Genomic DNA, 22640 nt, shown 5'->3' with positions numbered 1-22640 from the left:
AAACTAAACCTATTAACCCCTAAACCGCCGCTCCCCACATAGCCAACACTATAATAAAGTATTAACCCCTAAACCTCCAGCCCCCACATCGTAACTACTAAACTAAACATATTAACCCCTAAACCGCCGACCCATCACATTGCAAAACACTAAATTAAACTATTAACCCCTAAACCGCCACCCCCCACATCGCAAACACTATATTAAACCTTTTAACCCCTAATCTGCCGCCCACCCCCATCAGGACTATTAAATAAACCTATTAATCCCTAATCTGCCGCCCACCCCATCACAACTATTAAATAAACCTATTAATCCCTAATCTGCCGCCCACCCCATCACAACTATTAAATAAACCTATTAACCCCTAATCTGCCGCCCACCCATATCGCAACTATTAAACCTATTAACATTTAATCCAACGCTCCCTGACACCTAAATAAACCTATTAACCCCTAAACCGCCAGCCCACCACATTGCCAACACTATAATAAAGTATTAACACCTAAACCTCCAGCCCCCCACATCGTAACTACTAAACTAAACCTATTAACCCCTAAACCACTGCCCCCCCACATCGCCAACACTATATATTAAACCTTTTAACCCACATCACAACTATTAAATAAACCTATTAACCCCTAATCCGCCACCCCCCAACATCGCCGACATCTAAATAAACCTATTAACCCCTAAACCACCGGCCCCCCATATTGCCAACACTATAATAAAGTATTAACTCCTAAACCTCCAGCCCCCCATATCGTAAGTACTAAACTAAACCTATTAACCCCTAAACGTCCGCCCCCCCCACATCACCAACACTATAATAAAGTATTAACCCCTAAACCTCCAGCCCTCCACATCGTAAATACTAAACTAAACCTATTAACCCCTAAACCACCGCCCTCCCCACATCGCCAACACTATATATTAAACCTTTTAACCCCTAATCTGCCGCCCACCCACATCGCAACTAATAAATAAACCTATTAACCCCTAATCTGCCGCCCACCCACATCACAACTATTAAATAAACATATTAACCCCTAATCCGCCACCCGCCAAAATCACCGACATCTAAATAAACCTATTAACCCCTAAACCACCGGCCCCCCACATTGACAACACTATAATAAAGTATTAACCCCTAAACCTCCAGCCCCCTACATCGTAAGTACTAAACTAAACCTATTAACCCCTAAACCGCCGCTCCCCACATAGCCAACACTATAATAAAGTATTAACCCCTAAACCTCCAGCCCCCACATCGTAACTACTAAACTAAACATATTAACCCCTAAACCGCCGACCCATCACATTGCAAAACACTAAATTAAACTATTAACCCCTAAACCTAACACCCCCTAACTGTAAATTAAAATATAACTATCTTAAAATAAAATAAAAACTTACCTGCTGTTTAAATCATGGGAAAAAAAAAACAATTGGGGTTTTATGTCCCTTTAACTGTGTACTTAAAGGGACATGAAACCCAAAAATGTTCTTTTATGATTCAGATAGAGAATACAATTTTAAACAACTTTCTAATTTACTTCTATTATCTAATTTGTTTCATTCTCTTGATATTATTTGTTGAAGGAGCAGCAATGCACTAATGGTTTCTAACTGAACACATGGGTGAGCCAATCACAATCAATATATATATGCAGCCACCAATCAGCAGCTAGAATGTAGGTTCTCTGCTGCCCCTGAGCTTGCCTAAATAAACTTTTCAGCAATGAATAACAAGAGAAGGAAGCACATTAAATAATAGAAGTAAATTAGAAAGTTGTTTAAAATTGTATTCTCTATCTGAAGCATGGAAGAATTTTTTTGGGTTTCATGTCCCTTTAACTTGCAGACTTATATGTCCATATTGGTTATGTGCACCATGGCTGTATTCTTCACAGGTTATTTGCTCAGTAAAGCAATAACCATATTAGATTGTAAGCTCTTCAGGGCACAGGGCCCTGTAACCCTTCTGACCTTGTATTGTATTTATTGCACACCCTGAATAGTGCAGCAAAATCTGTTGGCTTACAAATAATAATAGTAAGAATAATACTCATAATAATGCATTTCAGTGGTAGCAACAATGTTCCTTTAAAATAAAGTTCATGTATTAAATCCACAACAATATTGACAATTTTTACTATAACAAATCTTCAGTATCCATTAGGTAAACAGACAAAAAAAACTAATGAAAAAAAAACCTAACATTTGCATTAAAAAAAGAGAATTTTTAATCTTTTTCTACTGTAAATATGTGCTATTTCATGATCTTATTAGCCAAATTCCTTTTATTAAAAACAGGCACAGTTTATAATCCTATATCGGGATTGTAATTAAATAATTTACTTAAAATGACCTGTTTCCTTGTTATGATATGTTATTTATCATATGTCATAAGTCTTTTCCTGGTTGAACTTTTGAACCAGAACATAATGACACTAGTTACGTTCTAGTTTAATGGTGACATTTTCTTGCTAAAAAGCCATTTTAAGTTAAAAATGCTGTCACAGTTTTGTCAAGTTTTTAACATTGATTTATTGCTATTAATTAGAGCAGTTGATGGATTCGAGGCAGATTTGCCACATGTTAAAATGCAATTTACAAAAAGAGCATGAAATTTTAAGCAACTTTCTAATTGACTCCTTTTATCAAATTTTCTTCATTCTCTTGGTATCTTTATTTGAAATGCAAGAATGTAAGTTTAGATGCCGGCCCATTTTTGGTGAACAACCTGGGTTGTTCTTGCTGATTGGTGGATAAATTCATCCACCAATAAAAAAGTTCTGTCCAGAGTTCTGAACCAAAAAAAGCTCAGATACCGTCTTTTTCAAATAAAGATAGCAAGAGAATGAAGAAAAATTGATAATAGGAGTAAATTAGAAAGTTGCTTAAAATTGCATGCTATATCTGAATCACAAAAGAAAAAAAATTGGGTTCAGTGTCCCTTTAAATATTAAATATGTATTATTTGTTTTTTTCAATGTTGTCCTTTGATACATTATTTCATATTTCATTCCTACCATTATTCTCCCCAATCCAGTCTGGGACTGTGAGGCTTAGGCTGAAACAAGGAGACCTGAGGGCAGTCACAATATGCAGGGGGTGGATTCATGACATGTGGGGTGGAGTCTTATGTAGTCTGTGGGTGGGGTTATGGCAGTTTGAGGTTGTGGCAAGCCAATACCAAATTTCACTTTTAGAACCAGTATTTGTAAAGCAGAGAGAGAGCAGTGGGAAAAAAAAACTATTTGTTTTTCATAAAAAAAAAAAATGGTTTGAACAGTCCATTTTAAGTTGTTGTTTTTTTTTTTTTTAAATCTCAAACCTTCTTTCAGCTTTTCCTACATTTTAATTTAGATAGAGCATGTAATTTTAAGACACTTTTAAAATCACTTCTATTTTCAAATGTGCTTTGTTCTGTTGGTATCCCTTTTTTAACCCCTTAAGGACCAGCGACGTACCCTGTATGTCGCTGGCCTTTTTTTGAAGCTTGATTGTTTTATAGCACGGTCTTGCCACCAGCGTTGAGACTGCTCTATTCCACAAAGCCTCCTGGAGGGAGGGAATTAATACTGTGTTCTTGCTAGACTTGTTCTATTATGTCCTGAAAAAAACCCTTAACGACCAGTGACATACAGGGTACATTGTGGTCATTAAGGGGTTAAATAGAATACGCACATATCCTACACTAATGAGAGCTAGCTGGTGATTGGTGCCTGCACACATTTGTCTCTTGTGATTGGCTTACTAGATGTGTTCAGCTAGCTTCTAGTAGTGCAATGCTGTTCCTTCAGCATAGGATTACAAGAGAATGAAGCATGTTTGATAATAAAAATAAATTTAAAAGTTGATTACAATTGTATGTTATATCCAAATCATGAATTAAAAATGTGGGATTTCCTGGCTCTTTAAAATGTAGTAGGGAGCTACAGGTGAGAGCAAGTGCATTAAAAATAATCATAGGGCAGACTGGGTTAAAGGGACACTGAACCCACATTTTTTCTTTCATGAGTCAGATAGAGAATGCAATTTTAAGCAACTTTCTAATTTACTCCTATTATCAAATTTTCTTCATTCTCTTGCTATCTTTATTTGAAAAGCAAGAATGTAAGTTTAGAAGCTGGCCCATTTTTAGTTCACAACCTGGGTTGTCCTTGCTGATTGGACAGCACCATTAAACACGTGCTGTCCAGGGCCTGAACCAAAAATTGGCTGGCTCCTTGGATTAGATGCCTTATTTTTCAAATAAAGATAGCAAGAGAACAAAGAAAAAATGATACCTGAGATAAATCTTTGGTGAACACCGAATTGCAAAGGAAGTGGAGAAGAGTATGTACCAGAGATGGAGATACGTGATAGGCAGGATGACAACAAGTGTCATGAAAACTATCGATTTGAGAATATCTAGAAGTCTAGAGAATATCTAGAGGTCTACGAGCAGAAGTAAATAACTCTTTAGTAAAGATAGCAGACGTCTATATTTTGTACAATGTTGATAACCTGGTGTATTACATAAAATGTATTAGAAGGTAAATGACAGTTAATACATTTATTAGCCTAGATTATGAGTTTTGCGCTATAGAGGGTGCGAAACGAACGCAACAAAATTTGCGTTATTTCACCCCCCATAGCGCTGCCATTACAAGTTTCAAGCCTCCTTATATGGTGGCGATAAGCTCCATAATGCACAAAATCCAAGGGCTGCTTTGACGTGCTCGTGCACTCTTTCCCCATAGACATCAATGGGGAGAAGGTGTTAGAAAAAAAACTAACACCTGAAGTGCGGAATGAAAAGTTCCGTAATGCAACCCCATTGATGTCTATGTAGGAAAAAAAGCAGTATGGATTGTGTCGGTATAGGCTGCAACGCAAGCATTTTAGCCTCACCGCACAACTTGTAATACCGGCGCTATGAAAATCCCACGCAAAAACGTCATTTTGTTGAGTGCGGGATTCACGTTGCGTTACAGGCTAAAATGCTTGCAGTATAGCTATACCAACACGACTCGTAATGGCTGCGTTACTGTTTTTACGCTGAAATTTACATACCGTAACACAAAAATCGTAATCTAGGTGAGTGTGAATAAAATATTCTCCTGTAAACACAATGGTAATGAAATGATTTTTTTTCTCTTATAGTCTGCTTCGGTACAAGCAACCTGTTCAATCAGGTGGGATCAACAGATGATCACTACAACAGATTACAACGGATGTACACTGACTGTGAGATTGTGCTTGGAAACTTGGAAATAACCAACATAAATCGAAATCAGAGTGCTGATTTTTTAAAGGTAATGAAATCAGTCCTTTTTAGTGTACTGTAGGGTTTAATGCAAGATATAGTGCGTGCTTTTGTATACCCTATGACTATGATAGAGTTAAAAGGACATGAAACCCCAATTCTTTTCTTTTCTTAATTCAGACAGAGCATACAATTTTAAACAACTTTCTAATTTACTTCTGTTATAACATTGCACATGCCTGGCGCACTATATGGCAGCAGTTTTGCAAGAATGTGATCCATTTGCAAGAGCACTATTTCCAGCTATGCAGTGATCCAGACATCTACCTAGGTATCTTTTGAACAAAGAATACCATGGGAACAAAGCAAATTTGCGTGAGCACAATGTTATCTATATTGCACACATGAACTAGCAATGTCTGGCTAATGTGCAAGATTTAAAAAGCTAATAAAAAGCACTGTGATAAGGGTGGACTGCAGTGGCTTAGAAACAGGCAAACTTAGAGGTTAGAAAGTTTATAAATATAACAATGTTCATTATACAAATTTGGGGGGTGGATAGTAAAGGCGTAAGCTATCTTTTTAAACAATAAACAAAAATCAAGTTGACCCTTTAAACATGAAACATATGATACAGTATGCAAATCAAAGACAAAATATATATGTTGTCTGCAAACACAAGTGTAGTAACCCAGAAAATGTATGAATGTTAAAAAAAATGTTTATAATTTAAATTTCAGAGCATACAAGAAGTGGGTGGTTATGTTCTTATAGCACTCAACGCTGTTAAAACCATTCCACTGGACAATCTCCGGGTTATCCGAGGAAACACACTATACAAAGACCAATATTCACTCAGCATTTTGTCTAACTGGTTTAATAATAGCAACGCTTTGGAAGAACTACCCATGAGACAATTAACTGGTAAGGCAATATAAACATGAATTGTATGTTTTAATATAATTCTAATCTTTGTCTTTTTATATATTTCAAAGCATTAAGACTCAGGAAGGTTTTTGCCAATTTAAATGTATATGTGTTTGTGTGTATATATATATATTTATATATTGTAAACTCCCAGTTAACCGGCACCCATGGAAATTGGTAGATTCCGGATAAGTGTAGTTTCTGGTTGCTTGAGAGCTACTATTAAAATAGGCCTAACTAGGTTCTATAACCCATACTATACTATAAACGCTGTATTTACTTGATGTTAATATTTAAACACAGTAAATAAAAGCAAATGATTCATTAATATGTATGCCGCCTCCGTTCAGTCCCGGGCACCCAGTGGCAGCGCGATGTCTAATTCTCAGACTGCCTTGTGCTCACAACTTTCAAGAGCAGTTATGTAGGGTCTAGTGGCATTAAAAGGGCTTAACAGCCCACTATAGAGAAAGGAAGCTGCAGAGCAAAGTTAGTGTTCATTTTAATGTATAGTATCTTTAAAAAAAAATTCTGGTTGCTTGAGAATTCCGGTTGCTTGAGTTCTGGTTAACTAAGAGTTTACTGTGTGTGTGTGTGTATATATATATACAGTATCTCACAAAAGTGAGTACACCCCTCACATTTTTGTAAATATTTTATTATATCTTTTCATGTGACAACACTGAAGAAATGACACTTTGCTACAAAATAAAGTAGTGAGTGTACAGCCTGTATAACAGTGTAAATTTGCTGTCCCCTCAAAATAACTCAACACACAGCCATTAATGTCTAAACAGTTGGCAACAAAAGTGAGTACACCCCTAAGAGGAAATGTCCAAATTGGGCCCAAAGTGTCAATATTTGTGTGTCCACCATTATTTTTCAGCACTGCCTTAACCCTCTTGGGCATGGAGTTCACTAGAGCTTTACAGGTTGCCACTGGAGTCCTCTTCCACTCCTCCATGATGACATCACGGAGCTGGTGGATGTTAGAGACCTTGCACTCCCCCACCTTCGGTTTGAGGATGCCCCACATATGCTCAATAGGGTTTAGGTCTGGAGGCATGCTTGGCCTGTCCATCACCTTTACCCTCAGCTTCTTTTGTGTTGGTGTGTTTGGGGTCATTATCATGTTGGAATACTGCCCTGCGGCCCAGTCTCCGAAGGGAGGGGATCATGCGCTGCTTCAGTATGTCACAGTACATCTTGGAATTCATGGTTCCCTCAATGAACTGTAGCTCCCTAGTGCCGGCAGCACTCATGCAGGCCCAGACCATGACATTCCCACCACCATGCTTGACTGTAGGCAAGACACACTTGTCTTTGTACTCCTCACCTGGTTGCCGCCACACACGCTTGACACCATCTGAACGAAATAAGTTTATTTTGGTCTCATCGGACCACAGGACATGGTTCCAGTAATCCATGTTCTTATAACAACGATTTCTGTGGGTGCCTCCTAGTGTGATATTGTTTACACCACAAAGATAATGTGTGTTAGTAAACTGGTACTCACAAGTGTGGCAGCACCCAATTGTGCTTAGTAAGGCAGACTGGGAACTCTCAGTGTCCCAGCTCACTGGTCCTCGGTATAAGTGCATCTCTCACCCTTAAGCCAAAGGTAAGGCAAACTCCAGCTCTCAGTATAGTAGAAAGGTGTTTATTATTTCAAACACAAATACAATTTTAAAACACAGGTTGCTACACCAACCTCTATGTATTAAAAACAGTTGCAACGCGTTTCTCAGCTACCACGCTGTTTCATCAGGCATCTGTTTGAGTACTGAGAGCTTAAGTTATTTAAACATATAACAACCAATCAAAAATGGTCTTTGCTAGCACTCCCTATAGAGAGGTGTAACCATTAATTGCAAATCAACCTCTAAGCTAATTTGACTCTTTAAAGACTGCATCATAGTGTTTAACTCACAGTATTTCATATCACGCTTTTTATGTAAACATCAAAAAGGTACCATTAATACCATCTGCTGTACCTAAAACTGTATATTCACAGTTGATCTAACAAAGATCTGGCTATCATTTGCCTTTGTTTTATATATATATATATACAAAAAACACTTAAACATTTTTACATATAGAAGTTTCCTTGACATATGCATCAAAATATCCTCAGTATATCAAATGCAAAATTTTGCTTTCAAATCTTACCCTTACTGTTGCGAAATTTGTTGATTTCCTGTGTGCATTTTTTGTGATCATGTGGGGCTGGGTTTATAATTACACATCTTATTAAAACCTCTACCTGTACATATATGTAGCCTGATCCGTAGATCTTGAGTTGAAAACTTGATTTCCAGCTTTGATTGCGATAAGTGATTACTATCTATGTACTGCCGTATAAGTGTGACGTGAAATGACCACTCTCTTAGGGAGTTTTCTCCGGTCTGGCCAATCCTAGTCCTCTATGATTCGTATAGCTCCATGATTGATTCATCTTAATGTAGGCGTGTTCTCTAAGTGTTGGCAGATAGAAAAGTTACAGATAGAAAGAATCTGGAAACCTAATAGGATATACAATGAATACTGTACATATGTGTGTAGCACCGTGACTATTAAAGGTTACTGGTATCTAGCTTACTTACAGTGCTGAAGTGGTGAATGTGTCTAATGTGAACTACTTTGTAACAACCTGTGTTTTAAAATTTTATTTGTGTTTGAAATAATAAACACTTTTTTACTATACTGAGAGCTGGAGTTTGCCTCACATTTGGAGTAAGGGTGAGAGAAGCAATGCTGGCAGCACTCATTCGTCTATTTCCCAAAGACAACCTCTGGATATGACGCTGAGCACGTACACTCAACTTCTTTGGTCGACCATGGTGAGGCCTGTTCTGAGTGGATCCTGTCCTGTGATACCGCTGTATGGTCTTGCCCACCGTGCTGCAGCTCAGTTTCAGGGTCTTGACAATCTTCTTATAGCCTAGGCCATCTTTATGTAGAGCAACAATTCTTTTTTTCAGATCCTCAGAGAGTTCTTTGCCATGAGGTGCCATGTTGATCTTCCAGTGACCAGTATGAGAGAGTGTGAGAGCGATAACACCAAATTTAACACACCTGCTCCCCATTCACACCTTAGACCTTGTAAGCCTAACGAGTCACATGACACCGGGGAGATAAAATAGCTAATTGGGCCCAATTTGGACATTTCCACTTAGGGGTGTACTCACTTTTGTTGCCAACGGTTTAGACATTAATGGCTGTGTGTTGTTATTTTGAAGGGACAGCAAATTTACACTGTTATACAGGCTGTACACTCACTACTTTACATTGTAGCAAAGTGTCATTTCTTCAGTGTTGTCACCTATAATAAAATGCTTACAAAAATGTGAGGGGTGTACTTACTTTTGTGAGATACTGTGTGTATATATATATATATATATATATATATATATATATGTCCTGCCTCCTAACAATACATTATAGGCCCTGCCTCCTAAAAATAAATTAAAAGACTCTTGTTTTTGTGTAAAAATTGTGCTTGTCCCACACTCCGTAGAAAGATCAAAAAGCAAATTCCATAATCTTAATTTTCTTCAAAAGGTTGCAAATCAATCTCTGGTTTAGGTAATTAAAAAAAAAATCTAGGATGGAGGATTTGCTTTTTGGACTCTTTAGAGAATGAGGAACAAGCACAAAGTACAATTTTTAGATAAAAGCAAGATGTGTTTAATGTCTTATTTCCTGTCTCAATATTTTCCTTCATTTTTTTGTTGCCCATTTCCTTTCTTATTATTGACAATAAAGTCATAGCATATATTTCCCCGATCTTTACATATCCCAGCAGTAATGTTGATTACCATGAACTTTCTCTTTTTCTGTTTTGAGAGAGCACTCTTTTTGGGAGGCTGAAAGCTTTATATTGAAGGGAGTTGTCTGATATTCCACTCGTCTGGAAACCAGCAAACATGTGAGACGATTATTGCTTTCTGCAATCCCAGGCAGACAGGTTGGGCGCAGGCGAACCTTGTCCATCCGGGCTTTGATAAAAGGGGCACATAGTGTTAACCGCAGATACAATGAATGACACGCTAAATGAATGAAATCTTGAATGCTTTATTTCAAAAAGAATTCCAGCTCCAATAGCAGAATCATCTAGTTTATTCCAACAATGTAAAACAGCTAAAATAAAACTTTTAACATACTCAACAAGTTGCAGCGGATCTTGCCATCTTTATCAAGAGCATTATAAAAACACCAAAGAGCTCTTTGATGATTTTATAATGCTCCTTGAAAGAAAAAACGAATTGCCCTTTGGTAATTTTATAACACTTTTGATAAAGATGGCAAGATCCTATGAAAAGGTTGAGCATTAAAAAAGTTTATTTGAGCTGTTTTAGATTGTTGGAATGAACTACATGAAGCTGCTATTGGGACTTTTGGTAAAAATACGTTCAAGACTTCATTCACATGTACTTTCCTTTAGCGTGTCACCCTATGTATCTTCTGTTCACACAAAGGGACCGATTGCTCCTTAACTCGTCTGCCACCTTGGAGGCGGCGGACAGCAAGCAGCCTGATCAGATACTATCAGGTTGATTGACACCCCCTGCTAGCAGCCGATTGGCCGCGAATGTGCAGGGGGCGGCATTGCACAAGCATTTCACTATAAATGCTTGTGCAATGATAAATGCCAACAGCGTATGCTGTCAGGATTTATCAATGTGTGGCTGACATGATCACACATTAATAAATCTACCCTTATGTTAGCTTTCTTTCCCGGCTAAAGTTTCTAGACGAGTGGAAGATCAAAAAACTCCCATTGATATAAAGCTTCCCGCCTCCCAAGAAGAGTGCACTCCCAGACAAGAGGGGACATTGTTGTACAAGGGGTGGAGACCCTGATGGTTGGCTGCAACACTTGGGGAGGATAACAACATTTTTATCTTTCTACTATCATTATTTTGGTTGTTCTACAATATTGATTAGTAATACAAACAAAGGACGTATTAGACCAACATTAAGTAATAGTAATAGTAAAAAGGCTTTCTCCTATATAAGCGTTGCAACCTCCGTCAGGATCTTTGTTCTTGTTCCAGTAGTATTTGTGTGGAAAGCGAGGCACACTCTTTTGAAAGCCAATTATCACTCTTGAAATCAAAAATATGACGGCGTCCAATGAAATGCATTTAGCAACATTCCTACAGAGCTCTTTTATTCTAAATAGTTTGCGACAGCTTGGTCTTGTTAAAACATCCATTGTACCATTCTGTGTTATATGGTTCACCCTATATTTGTTATCCATTTCCCTTGGGGTAATTAGAAGCCTAGAGACCCTTCTGTGAACGTACAAAACTTGGGTTAACCAGTTTAACCAGTTTAAGCCGATGACAAGTCTCCTGAGAAGAGTATGCCTTCTTTTACACATAATATATATATTGATTGTCAGTAAATGTATTACAATTTTTAGAGGACAGGGCACTTTCTGCTTAAGAATATTTTGGAAAACTATTTATGACACTTGTTATTAGCTAAATATTCTCCAAGATTAATCACCAATTTATAGATATCTAAAGTCAGATACATTTCTTCAATAGTTATGTTGTCCTTAGTATCCTGTACGCTAAGGTGTATAGAGATCTACCATGTATTGATGATTATGCTTCAGCAGATAACATTGTAATTTGAAGTTGACTTTTCGGCAAGCCCTTTAATTTTAATGAATACTTTTAAAGGTCTGCAAGTACAATTGCAAGGTTGATTTCATACACATAGGACATTGCTCTAATATATATATTTTCTTCTCACAGAAATTCTTAGAGGAAGTGTTAAAATCAGTGGAAATAAAAAACTATGCAGCATGAATACAATCCAATGGCGGGACATCGTGAACCACAATTATATGAGCTCACTAAATGTGGACCCTCCCAGCAGCTACAGATGTAAAGGTACAAATTTAACATAAAGCATTGCAGTTCTCTTTATTAATCTGTCAAATCCCCACAGCACATCTTTTGCTTAATGCTAACCCTGATAGTAGTCTAAGCCTTGCATCAGCCTGTAGCAGCTAGTGCTGTGTGATCTGGCTGGTGCCTAGTACCTATATTCATAGTAGGGTACAGCTGGTTTAATAAAGGTCTTACTATTTAATATTGCAATTATTAGGCAGAGTCTTTTTTATAACCACAGTCTAGAGAGTGCATGGCAATGGCTGGTAACTAGCAGCACAACTTTTTTATTATTATTATTAGTATTATTATTAGAGGGCCAGTATACATGCAGATGTCTCAACAGTAATGCATGCAACATCACTGTATGTGATGCATGCTGTAATGAGGACTGCCATACAGTTATTTGCTAATTTTTAGATAGATAGATAGATAGATAGATAGATAGATAGATTAGAGATAGAGAGAGAAAGATAGATAGATAAATAAATAAATTAGAGATAGATAGATAGATAGATAGATAGATAGATAGATAGATAGATAGATAGATAGATAGATAGATAGAAGGATAGATAGATAGATAGATAGATAGATAGATAGATAGATAGATAGATAGATGTAGTTATTATCAGTCAATGTACTTTTTTCATTTCTGGACTCTATTTTAAGAGAAAAATGTTTAGTATATAATAAAGAGACATTAAGCACAAAATTGAATTTCCCATAAAATAGTTACTCAGCCATACTAAAACAACTCAGTGTGCATTATTTTTTCTATTGCCTTCTTTTATTTCTGTCATTAAAGGGACAGTCAACACCAGAATTTTTGTTCTTTGAAAAGATAGATACTCGCTTTATTACCCATTCCCCAGTTTTGCATAACCAACACAGTTATAATAATACACTTTTTACCTTTGTGATTACCTTGTATCTAAGCCTCTGCAAACTGCCCCCATATTTCAACTCATTTGACAGACTTACGCCTTAGCCAATCAGTGCTGGCTCCTTGGTTACTCCACTTGCCTGCGTGAGCTCAATGTTATCTATATGACACACATGAACTGACGCCATCTAGTGGTGAAAAACTGTCAAAATGCATTTAGAAAAGAGGCGGCCTTCAAGGTCTAAGAAATTAGCATATGAGCCTACCTAGGTTAAGCTTTCAACTAAGAATACCAAGAGAGCAAAGCAAAATTGGTAATAAAAGTAAATTGGAAAGTTTTTTACAATTACATGCCCTATCTGAATCATGAAAGCTTATTTTGGACTTGACTGTCCCTTTAAATTTGGCAAATTATGCCCCTGCCCACAGTGGGTCTGGTGACCAGAAGTGCATACTACGATTGTTTGTGTATATGATTTAAAAAGAAAAAAATTTTTTTTATGAAATCTCAAATAAATCAACACCATTTTTATATGGTTTTCTTTTTCGGAGATTTGACCATTGCTTTATCCTTTTTTTTTTTTTGACCTTTTCCATTTTTGGCTTATTAACATAAATGTGTGCTGAGTTATGCAGTTTTTGGCCAGGAAAGCAGGGGCAACTTCTGTATATAAATGGTGGTATATTTTTTTTTTAATTATTAAGACTTAAATATAAGAAGATAATCAAATACATTATTAAAATGTAATATTTTGGAGGAAAGTGCAAATTTGTTAACCCTCTTTAATTTTTCCTTTGTGGTTCTGTATAAAAAAAAATCACAGTGTCTAAATACTGTTCTCTCTTATAAATGATATAAATAATGAGAACAGTGTCACTTTAAGTATTAAATGATGCAAACATACAGGTGGATGATTCAGCCTACTGCAAAGTACATAGAGGTGGGTCTGTTATAGCTTAACTAGCACAAATATTATACAAATACTTATGACATCAGTTTCTTTATTGCATGACCCTCAGAGGGTTAAATATCAATATTTGCAGATAATTATACATCCCTTAGACAATATATATCAGTTTAGAAATGGGTGTTTTATGACAGAATAGCATTGTGCACATTTTTATGCAATATTTATTTTTTTATACATTTATTTCAGGATAAATTAAGTTTAATATTGTATAGTATTTGCAGCATTTCAAGTTTTTATGGAAATGCATGTGCTCAGAATTAATTTAATGTAGTTGCATATCAAGCTAATTATGTGTTACATCATGACGAACTGGCCGCTGGCTGCACCATGGGCCACATTGCGACCCCAGAGATAAAGCAAAACTTAGAATGTGTGCCACTGTTTTTGTGTCCTTAAAGAGACAATAACATCAAAATTAAAGTTTCATGATTCAGATACAGTATGCAATTAAAAAAAATTACAACTTTTCAATATACTTCTGTTGTCAAAATTTGTACATTTCTTTATATTCACACTTTCTGAGGCTCCCGCTCCTACTGAGCATGTGTAAAAATTCATATACGTCTATGCATTTTATGATTGGATAATGGCTGTCACATGATACAGGGGTGGGAAAATTGGATTAACTTTAATTTTTGCCAGAAAATATTCTACTGCTCATTTCAAATTCAAAGTAAGTGCTGTTGCATTGCATTTTTATTGTGTATTTGTCAGTCATTTGTTTCTACTGTATTTAGTGGTCCTTTAAGAAAAATCAGATAGAGGATGCCCTACAACCTTACCTAAATCAGACCTTATGCCACTGGATATTTTTAGGAAATATATTATTATTTGTGTGTATCCATACATGGGGGGGGGGGGAGGTTCTTAAATATTGATCTGTGGCCCTTAAAGCTTCTTAAATATTGTTCTGTGTTCCCAATATGTTGGGAAGTTGGCCATCACTGTTATATTTACATGTGTGCTTTCTTTCTTGTGCATGTGATAGAGTTGCCATGTATGTAGTGGAAGATACAGATGGTAATGTACTTGATGTGTTATTTTTCCAAATGAAATAAATATTATTTAAAAATAAATACTCATATACATAAAGCACAAAAAACAATCATACCAAACCTTTAACAGCACATTTTTAAAAACTTAAATTATGTAAAACTATATATGTGTATATATATATATATTTATGTGTGTGTGTATATATATATACCCATTGCACCCATGCACCCACCCAATTCCACCCAATGCACCCATTCCGGACTGGGGTTAACTGCCTGTGGCTCTGGTGACATCACAGCTTTTTTGGAGTGCTATTTAGCACCCAGGGCTGGATGTTACTGAGTCACAGGATGTGCACCTGATCCGGTCTTGGAGTGCAGTTCCCTTCCATGTTTTGTATTTTCTATGGGTGATTACAGCCACCTGTGCACCCCTTCTTTGTTCTCAGTTTGTTTAGCTTTGTGAGCTCGCATGATGGTGTGCCTGTGTTAGGGACTCAGGCTAAGGAAAGGACCTTGACGTGGTGCCTGAGCTTTCCCATTTGGCCAGATGCGGTGACTAACCTTTCCAGTTGTGATTTTATCTTAGCTGTGAGCTAGCTGGTGAGTGCTGGGTGTTTCTATGTGTTGTATTACTTTTTATTTGTAATCTCCCTTGGTTCTTGCACCCATTCCGGACTGGGGTTAACTGCCTGTGGCTCTGGTGACATCACAGCTTTTTTGGAGTGCTATTTAGCACCCAGGGCTGGATGTTACTGAGTCACAGGATGTGCACCTGATCCGGTCTTGGAGTGCAGTTCCCTTCCATGTTTTGTATTTTCTATGGGTGATTACAGCCACCTGTGCACCCCTTCTTTGTTCTCAGTTTGTTTAGCTTTGTGAGCTCGCATGATGGTGTGCCTGTGTTAGGGACTCAGGCTAAGGAAGGACCTTGACGTGGTGCCTGAGCTTTCCCATTTGGCCAGATGCGGTGACTAACCTTTCCAGTTGTGATTTTATCTTAGCTGTGAGCTAGCTGGTGAGTGCTGGGTGTTTCTATGTGTTGTATTACTTTTTATTTGTAATCTCCCTTGGTTCTTGCACCCATTCCGGACTGGGGTTAACTGCCTGTGGCTCTGGTGACATCACAGCTTTTTTGGAGTGCTATTTAGCACCCAGGGCTGGATGTTACTGAGTCACAGGATGTGCACCTGATCCGGTCTTGGAGTGCAGTTCCCTTCCATGTTTTGTATTTTCTATGGGTGATTACAGCCACCTGTGCACCCCTTCTTTGTTCTCAGTTTGTTTAGCTTTGTGAGCTCGCATGATGGTGTGCCTGTGTTAGGGACTCAGGCTAAGGAAAGGACCTTGACGTGGTGCCTGAGCTTTCCCATTTGGCCAGATGCGGTGACTAACCTTTCCAGTTGTGATTTTATCTTAGCTGTGAGCTAGCTGGTGAGTGCTGGGTGTTTCTATGTGTTGTATTACTTTTTATTTGTAATCTCCCTTGGTTCTTGCACCCATTCCGGACTGGGGTTAACTGCCTGTGGCTCTGGTGACATCACAGCTTTTTTGGAGTGCTATTTAGCACCCAGGGCTGGATGTTACTGAGTCACAGGATGTGCACCTGATCCGGTCTTGGAGTGCAGTTCCCTTCCATGTTTTGTATTTTCTATGGGTGATTACAGCCACCTGTGCACCCCTTCTTTGTTCTCAGTTTGTTTAGCTTTGTGAGCTCGCATGATGGTGTGCCTGTGTTAGGGACTCAGGCTAAGGAAAGGACCTTGATGTGGTGCCTGAGCTTTCCCATTTGGCCAGATGCGGTGACTAACCTTTCCAGTTGTGATTTTATCTTAGCTGTGAGCTAGCTGGTGAGTGCTGGGTGTTTCTATGTGTTGTATTACTTTTTATTTGTAATCTCCCTTGGTTCTTGCACCCATTCCGGACTGGGGTTAACTGCCTGTGGCTCTGGTGACATCACAGCTTTTTTGGAGTGCTATTTAGCACCCAGGGCTGGATGTTACTGAGTCACAGGATGTGCACCTGATCCGGTCTTGGAGTGCAGTTCCCTTCCATGTTTTGTATTTTCTATGGGTGATTACAGCCACCTGTGCACCCCTTCTTTGTTCTCAGTTTGTTTAGCTTTGTGAGCTCGCATGATGGTGTGCCTGTGTTAGGGACTCAGGCTAAGGAAAGGACCTTGACGTGGTGCCTGAGCTTTCCCATTTGGCCAGATGCGGTGACTAACCTTTCCAGTTGTGATTTTATCTTAGCTGTGAGCTAGCTGGTGAGTGCTGGGTGTTTCTATGTGTTATATATATATATATATATATATATACACAATGCCTTGCAAAAGTATTCAACCCCCTTGGCATTTTTCGTGTTTTGTTGCCTCACAACCTGGAATTAACATGGATTGTTTGAGGATTTGCATCATTTAATTTACAGAACATGCCCACAACTTTGAAGATGTTTTTTTTTTTTATTGTGAAGCAAACAACAAATAGGACAAAATAACAGAAAAAGTCAATGTGCATAACTATTCACCCCCCAAAAATCAATACTTTATAGAGCCACCTTTTGCGGCAATCACACCTCAAAGTCGCTTTGGATAAATCTCTATGAGCTTGCCACATCTTACCACTGGGATTTTTGCCCATTCCTCCTTGCAAAACTGCTCCAGCTCCTTCAAGTTGGATGGTTTGCGCTTGTGAACAGCAATCTTTAAGTCGGACCACAGATTTTCTATTGGATTGAGGTCTGGGCTTTGACTAGGCCATTCCAACACATTTACATGTTTCCTCTTAAACCACTAAAGTGTTGCTTTAGCAGTGTGTTTGGGGTCATTGTCCTGCTGGAAGGTGAACCTCCGTCCTAGCCTCAAATCACTCACAGAGTGGTACAGGTTTTGCTCAAGAATATCCCTGTATTTAGCACCATCCATCTTTCCCTCAACTCTGACCAGTTTCCCACTCCCGGCTGCTGAAAAACATCCCCACAGCATGATGCTGCCACCAACATGTTTCACTGTGGGGATGGTGTTCTTTGGGTGATTTGATGTGTTGGGTTTGCGCCAGACATAGCGTTTTCTTTGATGGCCGAAATGTTCAATTTTAGTCTCATCAGACCAGAGCACCTTCCTCCATACATTTTGGGAGTCTCCCACATGCCTTTTCGCAAACTCAAAACGTGCCATTTTGTTTTTTGCTGAAAGTAATGGCTTTCTTTTGGCCACTCTGCCATAAAGCCCAACTCTATGGAGCGTACGGCTTATTGTCGTCCTATGTACAGATACTCCAGTCTCTGCTGTGGAACTCTGCAGCTCCTCCAGGGTTACCCTAGGTCTCTGTGCTGCCTCTCTGATCAATGCCCTCCTTGCCCGGTCCGTGAGTTTTGGTGGCCGGCCGTCTCTTGGCAGGTTTGCTGTTGTGCCATGTTCTTTCCATTTGGTTATGATAGATTTGATGGTGCTCCTGGGGATCATCAAAGATTTGGATATTTTTTTATAACCTAACCCTGACTTGTACTTCTCAACAACATTGTCCCTTACTTGTTTGGAGAGTTCCTTGGTCTTCATATCAGTTTGGTTAGTGGTGCCTCTTGCTTAGGTGTTGCAGCCTCTGGGGCCTTTCAAAAAAGGTATGTTTATGTAATGACAGATCATGTGACACTTAGATTGCACACAGGTGGATATCATTTCACTAATTATGTGACTTCTGAAGGTAATTGGTTGCACCAGAGCTTTTTATGGGCTTCATAACAAAGGGGTGAATACATACGCACATGCCAATTTTCTGTTTTCTATTTCTAAAAAATAGTTTTATGTATATATTTTTCTCATTTCACTTCACCAACTTAGACTATTGTGTTCTGATCCATCACATAAAATTCAGATTAATACAACATTGAACTTAAGGCTGTAATGTAACAAAATAGGTAAAAAGTCAAGGGGGGTGAATACTTTTGCAAGGCATTGTATATATATATATATATATATATATATAATTCTTGAGAAAAATGTGTGCGTGTGTGTGATATATAAATTCTAAAGCTACATTGAACAATATTAATTTAAGCTAATGCACATTTTTACTGTTGTACATGTTTTTTAAAGTAATTATTTTTGTCTCAAGAACAAAAATAAATAGCAGAAATGCTTCCATCTGTATATGTGATAAACCAGATTAATCAGTATTTCCAATCTGTCCATTTTTTAAATTTTGTTGTGTTTTTTGCCTCTATGAATGACATATTCATAAAGTGTTGTAATAAACACCAATGTTAAATCCATGCAATATAACTGATGCAAAGTACATTTCAGCTCCAGTATGTGATGCATCCTGCAATGGATCATGTTGGGGACTTGGCCCAGAAAACTGTCAAACACGTAAGTCCATCTTTATTGTACATAATAATATTTATTTAAAGGAACGCAATGCCATTAAATTGACTACCTAGCTAAAATAAATGTTTCAGTACCAAAGAATATTACATATGTACCAGATTACAATGTAAGAGATTGTTAAATTTGACTCTAAATTGTGTATTTTTTTAGAACCTGTAATAAAAGCCGGAGACTTCATTATTGTGTCAAACCAATTTTTCATGTATGTTAAAGGGAGATTATAATAGAAAAATGACAACTACTGATCTAAACACAGCCAGTGGCTCACAGGCTGCTTCCTGCTTAGAACCAGCAATTTTCTGAGGTCCCACAAGGGACTTTATCTGTGAGTTTAACCTTTTTGGGGTTCCACAGTAAGCAGTGCAAACGTGACATGCTCTAACATTTTAGATCATGCCGGTTTTCTACCACAATGTCCCAATTAAAGAGAAGTCATTCAAATATATGTTTTTATGTTCTTGAAAATTAAAAAAAAAAAAAAACTGTTATCATTAAAATTCAAGCCTAGTGGCTAATAAGGGCAACTCAAGACAGTGGCGTAACCTGGAGGGGGATGGGGGCACTGGTCACCAAACATAATCGCTAGGCCTATGTGCCCCCCAACTGTAATTGTCACTTGGTTTTCCCACCACCTCTCTCTACAGGATTCCTCCAGCTCCACCAAGACCTGCCCATAGTCCACCCACCCCACCTATGAAACGCCTAGTCCTGCCACTTATGTCACAATCCCTCCAACAAAACATTGGTGGGTCTCCAGTCCTGGAGACGCCACTGCTTTGTTGTTAAAAAAAAGGATACATCTATGCTAGCCTGATAGGAAAAGTTGGCATCTATTTTGCTAAAAAAAAAACAAACATTAATGCATTTTGAAATACCTTCATTTAGATTGAAAAAGAAAACGTTTTAGTATATTGTTCTTTTAAGTACTAAAGAAAAGGGCATCTTTGGGACTAAGCTGCTGCCTGCCTTAAAGGAACTAAAGAATGAGTAGAATTTAAATATGGTGTTTTTTTTTCTTTTTGCCTTAAAAAAATGTGGTTATTATGATCAGTTATTTGTAGAGCGACAACAGATTCCGCAGTGCTATAAATATAGGAATAATATGCCAAGGTACCATTTATAGGAGACAAATGCATAGGGGCCCTGCCAAGAGTTGCGCTGTTGTAAATCACCTCTCTTGAATGTGATCTACAAAACAGCTGGGCTCATAGGCTTACATGCTAAGGAAGTTCAAGAGGATGACAAAGAGGGAGGAGAGGTACTGAGGTAAGAAATGTTCGAATATGTTGTACGTATCCCTGAACAGTAGAGTCTTTAAGGAACACTTGAAACTATTAAAACTAGTGTAGAGTCTTGTCGAGCGAGGCAGAGAGTTCCATAAATATGGGCCATTCTGGAGACGTCCTGTAGACCTGAATGTGAGGAGGTAACAAGAGAGAAGGAGAGATAGAGGTCGTTAGCAGAGTGAAGGGGAGGGGAAGTTAAATGCTTACATTTAACTTGAAACAAATATAGCTGTATCAGTTGCACACTTCCTGCTAAGGTTCATTGGCCGCTAGGTACTTTCATATTTAACTTGAAACAATTATAGCTGTATCAGTTGCACACTTCCTGCTAAGGTTCATTGGCTGCTAGGTACTTTCATATTTAACTTGAAACAATTATAGCTGTATCAGTTGCACACTTCCTGCTAAGGTTTATGGGCCGCTAGGTACTTTCATCCACGGCACATTGGTTGATAGGTTCTTCCTCCTAAGGCACATTGAATAATAAGTTCTTCCTCTTAAGGCACATTGGCTGATAAGTACTTCCTCTTAAGGCACATTGACTAATACGTTTTTTTTCCTCCACATTGGCTGATGGGTACTTCCTGCTAGTTAATCACTTACTACGAGCATTCGTACCTAACAGCTTATGAGCATTAGCAGGAAGTACAGAGTTTTTACTTCACCATGTTTAAGTAGTTCACTTTCATATGAATGATAAAAAAACTGTTTAGTCAAGTGTCCCAGTAAATGGCACAAGCACTTTAGGACAGATGCAAACTGAGTGCTTTGTACAATGGACAGGTGGAAGAAGTACCAACAGATGTTTTTCATTTGGTATCTATGTTAGTTTTAATATATGATTTCAATTTCATTCATCGACTCAACATGCCATTGTCCTTTGAAGATAGAGTGATCAGACATCCCGTTTTTTTAACAGGATTATCCCTTTGTCCCCAGATCTTTTGGAAGGGAAGCCAAAATGTCCCATTTTTTTATCCTCACTGTTTACTTATTTCATATTTTTATTATATATGCACAATGCTTGCTCTGATATTATGTTTATGTCCATCACAGTTCTGTGGCATGCAATATCTGCTGCTGTTAGCAGCTCTGCAGCCAGGGAACTACAGTTTCCTGCATGCTGAGGAAGTGGGAGAATCTGTGCACCTTTTTGCTGGTATCTGGGAGTGGGGGGGGGGGACATGTGAGCAAAGGGAGAGTTGATCTGCAGAGACATAGCTGATATGCAGAGAGAAAGCAAATGAACATCAGAGAGCAGGTGACCATCAGATTGAGTTGAAAAGCAGACACAGGGCTGAACAGAAGAGAGAGACAGCAGATACATTACTTAGTCAGTTTATTGTTAATAACTACTAATGTACTTTATTGTGAAGTGTTATCTGTTGTGAATATTATATTTCTATTAGGGCGTGTGAGAAGTAGAAGAAACACCTTTCAAAATAAAATTAAAAGGGCCATACATAGATGGTGTCTTCTGCCTAATCAACAGTTACGACTGGTGGGAATTATAGTTGATTGAGCCTGGTAAATGTTGTCATCAGTTTTATGCAATGCTGTATGTGAAATTGTTTATTAATAACAGTGATTACAGTGGCAGCTAATATTTTCAATTATTTTTCAATTTAAAATAATTGGTTTTAAATGCTTCAAACAAAACCTAATCTAATTGATCCATCTTTTTTATTTCCGTGTATGCTGTATGTTGCATCCCCCCGCCTCAGATCTGGTCATCCTAATTTAAGAGAAAATTTAGTTATTTTTGCTAACTGGAGCTAAAAAGTGAAATTAAAACATATTAACTTTTTTTTATACAAATGACAAATATTGTACAATATGTAATTTGATTTTTAACATAATTTAACGTTTTTCTGTTTTATTCATTTTAGTTACAAAAGTTATTTGCGCCCAGCAGTGCCCAGGTCGGTGCAGAGGTCTAATGCCCAGTGATTGCTGTCACAGCCAGTGCGCAGCTGGTTGTACAGGTCCTAAAGAAAGCGATTGCTTGGTAATACACCTTATATTTTATAC

The 22640-nt window shown here is 37.9% G+C and overlaps 1 protein-coding gene across 2 annotated transcripts in view; it reads left to right on the top strand.

The window, feature by feature from the left end:
- The window catches only part of LOC128660623 (epidermal growth factor receptor), a 364961-nt gene that overhangs the window by 242706 nt on the left and 99615 nt on the right, over positions 1 to 22640 (top strand). For both annotated transcript variants that reach the window (XM_053714554.1, XM_053714553.1), the window contains exons 2-6: positions 5155 to 5306; positions 5998 to 6181; positions 11953 to 12090; positions 19240 to 19305; positions 22499 to 22617. In XM_053714554.1, the coding sequence (XP_053570529.1) occupies positions 5155 to 5306; positions 5998 to 6181; positions 11953 to 12090; positions 19240 to 19305; positions 22499 to 22617 (659 nt within the window). The remainder of the gene's footprint in view (positions 1 to 5154; positions 5307 to 5997; positions 6182 to 11952; positions 12091 to 19239; positions 19306 to 22498; positions 22618 to 22640) is intronic.

The sequence above is a fragment of the Bombina bombina genome, chromosome 5, assembly GCF_027579735.1.
Source record: "Bombina bombina isolate aBomBom1 chromosome 5, aBomBom1.pri, whole genome shotgun sequence".
Lineage (NCBI taxonomy): Eukaryota > Metazoa > Chordata > Amphibia > Anura > Bombinatoridae > Bombina > Bombina bombina.
Note: the sequence above shows the minus strand (reverse complement) of the source record. Positions and strands in the feature narration are given on the sequence as shown.